This window comes from Perca flavescens, chromosome 17 (assembly GCF_004354835.1).
Source record: "Perca flavescens isolate YP-PL-M2 chromosome 17, PFLA_1.0, whole genome shotgun sequence".
In the NCBI taxonomy this organism is placed as follows: domain Eukaryota; kingdom Metazoa; phylum Chordata; class Actinopteri; order Perciformes; family Percidae; genus Perca; species Perca flavescens.
In genome coordinates, this window is record NC_041347.1 from 32,949,675 (window position 1) to 32,954,674 (window position 5,000).

Below are 5,000 nucleotides of genomic sequence, written 5' to 3' on the forward strand. Positions count from 1 at the left end.
CAGAGACGAGACACACAAGATGCACTCAGCGGGAGAGGATACTAACTTGGGACCAGCGGGGGCGAAAACCTTCGACCGGCAGCAAGGAGAGAGACAGAAAATGAAGTCATTAGAAAAGACATTCCCAGATTGTTGTGTGAGTTATATCAGGGAGAGAGAGAGAGAGAGAAGGAAGGTCAGATATGAAACCAATATCGTCCGACAGGCCCGGAGGCTGCAGAGCTGTGAACAGAGAAACATCTGCCACAGAGTCGGCTCGGGATGCAGACTCTGAGAAGATTAAAACAACCACCAGTCTTCTCCCCACACGGCTTATGAGACATCCTGTTCATGTGACTTAAATATACCATATTTGAGACACCTAAGAATCAGTTTAAGTGGATGCTGTATTAAGAATATTTTCAGTCAGAAGGCCCTTTACGACGGGGAACGTCTCTCTGCTCTCTACAAAGCAACATGAATGTTGAAAATAGCATAAAAAAAATTCAAGAAAGCCACAAAAAATGGCAAAAACTTTGGAAAAAGTGACAAAAATGTCGGGAAAAGGGTCAAAAAAAGAGGCAAAGAGTCGGAAAAAGCAACAAAAACACAAATAAAGCTGCAAAAAAAATTGTGTGTGTGTGTGCTGTCGAAAAATTGATGCTATACTTTACGTTACTTATACTTACGTTGCTGAGGAAACACCACAGGCATGCTGGGTAACTGTGTGTGTCTGTGTGTGTCTGTGTGTGTGTGTGTACGTACGTATTTGTGTGTGTGAGTCTGTCAGCCCTTTACGACGGGGACCTGAAGCTGTTATCGCTCCTCAAAGCCACCAGACTCCTTTGATAAAATCTGTGATTTTAGCTCCCAGAACTCAGAGCTGCTGCTCTACTAACTGTCTGCATCCCTCAGTTAGTCTGAGACTAAACTAAACAGAAGCACAGTGATGATGTCCAAAGCACTGCTGGGATTTGAACCCAGGATCTCCTGTTTACAGGACAGGGGCTTTAACCAACTAAGCCACAGCACCTCAAGAACTTAAACTTTAAAGCTCTTTGAACGAGGGATTCGCCAAGACAGTCACGTTCCTGACCACTGTGAGGGGAGATTTCTCCTTCCTGTATTCACCCAAACTCGGAGGTGCTGTGGCTTAGTTGGTTAAAGCGCCTGTCTTGTAAACAGGAGATCCTGGGTTTGAATCCCAGCAGTGCCTTGGTGAACATCATCACTGTGCTTCTGTTTAGTTTAGTCTCAGACTAACTGAGGGATGGAGACCGTTAGTAGAGCAGCAGCTCTGAGTTCTGGGAGCTAAAATCACTGTTTTGATCAATGGAGTCTGGTGGCTCTGAGGAGAGATAACAGCTTCAGGTCCCCGTCATGAAGAGCTGTCTGACAGCAAGGTAAAGCGTGTTTTACAGTAACCGCAGCCCAGCTGGAGAGCGCAAAGGTGACATCATGAAATCGCCATAACTATTTAAAACCGCGCTGGTGGTGGTCGCGACACTAGCTGCAGTCTTCTCCTGAACAGAGGTGGCGCTAATGAGGAAAGGTTACTGACCTTGCTCTTTCTATGGACTAGAAGAAGAAGAAGAAGAAGAAAAAGGTAAACAAGAACTGGCAGCAGAATTGCCGTCAATGCTTCAATCTGATTGGATGAGCTACTTGGGATGGGATCGAGCCTTTCATTCACCATAAAAGAACTCATCTTAACCCAGTAAGTTGCAGTCACTCTTAGAATCCTGGCATCACATTGTCAGTGAACTTGTTCACCTCAGATTTTTTTTTGTTTAATTAATGTTTGCATTAATACATTTTGTTTAATTCTTAATACAGTGTCCACTCACACTTCTCGAGGCTCTGTGGCTTAGTTGGTTAAAGCGCCTGCCTTGTAAATAGGAGATCCTGGGTTCAAATCCCAGCAGTGCCTCTTTAATACACAGAATATCTCACGTTTAATCACCTTTCCATCCGTCATGAAGATGCCTCCCTCCACTCTACATGACACAAAAGTATTTCTATAAAACTCCAACTAATCTTCACACAGAAACGAGTAAACTGTGACCGTATCTTTTCATTTCACTAGGAGATTAAAGAGACCAAAGTGCTCTACTGATGCCAACTAACTAACTATGTGATGGAGGCAGCAGTAGAGCAGCAGCTCTGAGTTCTCTGAGGTTTTTAGTAAAGAAGTCTGGTGGCTTTGAAGAGAGATGAGGACCTTAAAACTGAGGAGCCAACAGGTGTTTGGCCTCCTCAGTGACACAGTAACCCAATCACACTGTTACAGTAACTGAGGAAACTCCACAGGCATGCTGGGTAACTGTGTGAGTGAGTGTGTGTGTGTGTGTGTGAATATAAATAGTTATGGTAACAGTCAGTCACACACACTTCCATCCCATCACTGCTTCTGTAATACTAGCGTAAAGTATTAAGAAGAAAATATGTGTGTGTGTGTGTGTGTGTGTGTGTGTGTGTGTGTGTGTGTGTGTGTGTGTGTGTGAGTGTGTGTGTGTGTGAGAGTGTGTGTGTGTGTGTGTGTGTGTGTGTGTGTGAATATAAATCGTTATGGTAACAGTCAGTCACACACACTTCCATCCCATCACTGCTTCTGTAATACTAGCGTAAAGTATTAAGAAGAAAATATGTGTGTGTGTGTGTGTGCGCTTGCGCATGTGTGTGTTTGCGTAAGTGTGTGTGTGTGTGTGTATCTGTGTGTGTGTGTTTGTGTACGTGCGTGTGTGTGAGCGTGTGTGAATGTGCGTGTGTGTGTGCGTGTGTGCATGTGTGTGTGAGTGTGCGTTTGTGTCTCTGTGTGTGTGACTGTGTGAGTGTGTGTGAGTGTGTGTGTCTCTCTGTGTGTGTGTGACTGGTTAAGTGTGTGTGTTTGTGTGAGTGTGTGCGTGTGTTTTTCTTTTTCAGAATAACAGCATAACCCTGAATATAATGTGCACGTAAAGGGAGTCACTGATATATCTGATCTGTTATTAATCGTGAGTTATAATCTTTGGGAGACTTGAATGTTCTGATGAGCCCACTTTTCTCCTTCTCGGGGTTAAAGGTCAGCAGAGTTATTAATCCAAAATCTGATTGCTCCTGCAGAGAGACTCGTGAGGGGGTGTTGGCATGGCGACATGGCAGGATAACACTGCTGAAAGGCAGCCGGGCTCTCAGAGGAGGAGCTGCTGCCGAAGAACCAGAGAAACTTCAGCAATAAAGAACAAGCTAATGTGTTTTTCTTTTTCTGCACTTTTCTCAAAGTTTTTGTCGATTTTTTTTATTATTTGTCACTTTTTTTAATTATGTTTTTGTCAAATTTTTTTTTTTTTCAGCGTAAAAAATAAATAAATGTTTTTCTCAAATTTTTTTCCCGTGCGTTTTTGTAGCTTTTCCCAACATTTGTCACTTTTTTTCAACGTTTTCAGTAGTTCTGATATTTAAAGTTTTTTGGAAACGGGTCAAATTTGACCCCGAGGACAACAACAGGGTTAAAGGGTAACTGTTTTTGTGTCTAAGGGGCGGAGCCTGGGTAGAACGAGGGGCGGAGCCTGGGTTCTACCAGATAATAATATTAAAATTTATATGATAAAATGTTTTTTTAAATATCTGATGAATGCATGTTATAATGTGTCACTTGTTGAGCCTTAGTAAGCCTATATGTCACATATAACACAAAGAAAACAGTTTGCCAGTCAAGTAAAAATGTTTCAGCACCACGGACAGCGACAGCTGATGGACAGCGATGGTGCTGAACAGGCAAACTGTTTTCTTTGTGTTTTATTTGACATATAGGCTTACTTAGGCTTTATAACATGCATTTATCAGATATTTTACACTTTTTTTAACTGTTTAAATTTTAAAATGACTTGGTAGCAGAGGGCCACACGATGAAGCTCCACCCCCACTGTACTGAGAGTCTAACTCCGCCCCTGATTATAGCAGTTTGCTTCACCTGTTCACCTGGTTTTTTGGGCTAATATAACCGCAAAATTTCAACATTTTGTTGTTCTTTTTCTACACTTTTGTCAAAGTTTTTGTCGATTTAATTTGAATTTTTTTTTGTCACTTTTTGGTTGTTTTTTTTATTATGTTTGTGTCAACTTTGTAACAATTTTTTGTCGCTTTTTTTGGTCACTTTTTTTCAGCGTAAAAAATAAATAAATGTTTTTCCCAAAAAAAAATTCCCCTGCGTCTTTGTAGCTTTTTCCAATATTTCACTTTTTTTCAGTAGTTCTGATATTTAAAGTTTTTGGAAACATTACATACACTAAATACAATCATGAACCTGAAAATTAACATAATATTGCCACTTTAATACAAAATATTAATGTTGTTTGTAGAAGACCACCTATTGTATGTTGTTTAAGGTCTAATTTATATTATTTAGTGATTATTATATTGCAGGTGTTGAGTTTTCATCGCGGTTTGAGCGGAATTGATAACATTATAGCTTCACCTGTTCACCTGGTTTTTGGGCTAATATAACCGTAACATTAGCCAGATAACCGAGGCTCTTTCATCCTCTCTTCCTGTGGGCAGCTCCGCCTCTGAGGACCAAACTCCCGCCATGTTTCCTCCTCTCCGTCTCTACGTACCCGGCAGGCCGCCCCGCCTGTGCGGCGGCCATCTCCCTCAGAGTGTGCTCTGAGTACAGGCCGATGGGCGAGTTATACTGCTTCCTCTGGGCGGGACAGTCGCCCTCTAGGGGCCCGGAGGAGGCGCTGCAGGCCGACAGGCGGCCGTTGACCTGCACTGACCGAGGCTCCACATCAGAAGAAAGAAGCAAAGAATGTTGGGTAACAATTATCATAACTAAATCTAAATCTATATATATATATCTATATAAATCTATATCTATATAAATCTAAATCTATCTAAATCTATATCTACATAAATCTATATCTAAATCTATATCTATATAAATCTAAATCTATATCTAAATCTAAATATAAATCTAAATCTATATAAATCTAAATCTAAATCTATCTAAATCTATATAAATCTAAATCTATATCTATATC

General features: G+C 41.1%; 1 protein-coding gene and 3 non-coding genes across 8 annotated transcripts in view; 2 read left to right on the plus strand and 2 right to left on the minus strand.

Moving 5' to 3' along the window:
* The window catches only part of LOC114571761 (LIM domain-binding protein 3), an 82,698-nt gene that overhangs the window by 30,268 nt on the left and 47,430 nt on the right, over window positions 1-5,000 (minus strand). For all 5 annotated transcript variants that reach the window (XM_028602936.1, XM_028602934.1, XM_028602937.1 and 2 more), the window contains one exon: window positions 47-69. In XM_028602936.1, the coding sequence (XP_028458737.1) occupies window positions 47-69 (23 nt within the window). The remainder of the gene's footprint in view (window positions 1-46; window positions 70-5,000) is intronic.
* On the minus strand, window positions 939-1,012 carry trnat-ugu (transfer RNA threonine (anticodon UGU)). The gene has a single exon. It is a non-coding gene; the product is annotated as a tRNA-Thr (tRNA).
* Window positions 1,122-1,195, plus strand: trnat-ugu (transfer RNA threonine (anticodon UGU)). Its single transcript has one exon. It is a non-coding gene; the product is annotated as a tRNA-Thr (tRNA).
* trnat-ugu (transfer RNA threonine (anticodon UGU)) lies at window positions 1,836-1,909 on the plus strand. Its single transcript has one exon. It is a non-coding gene; the product is annotated as a tRNA-Thr (tRNA).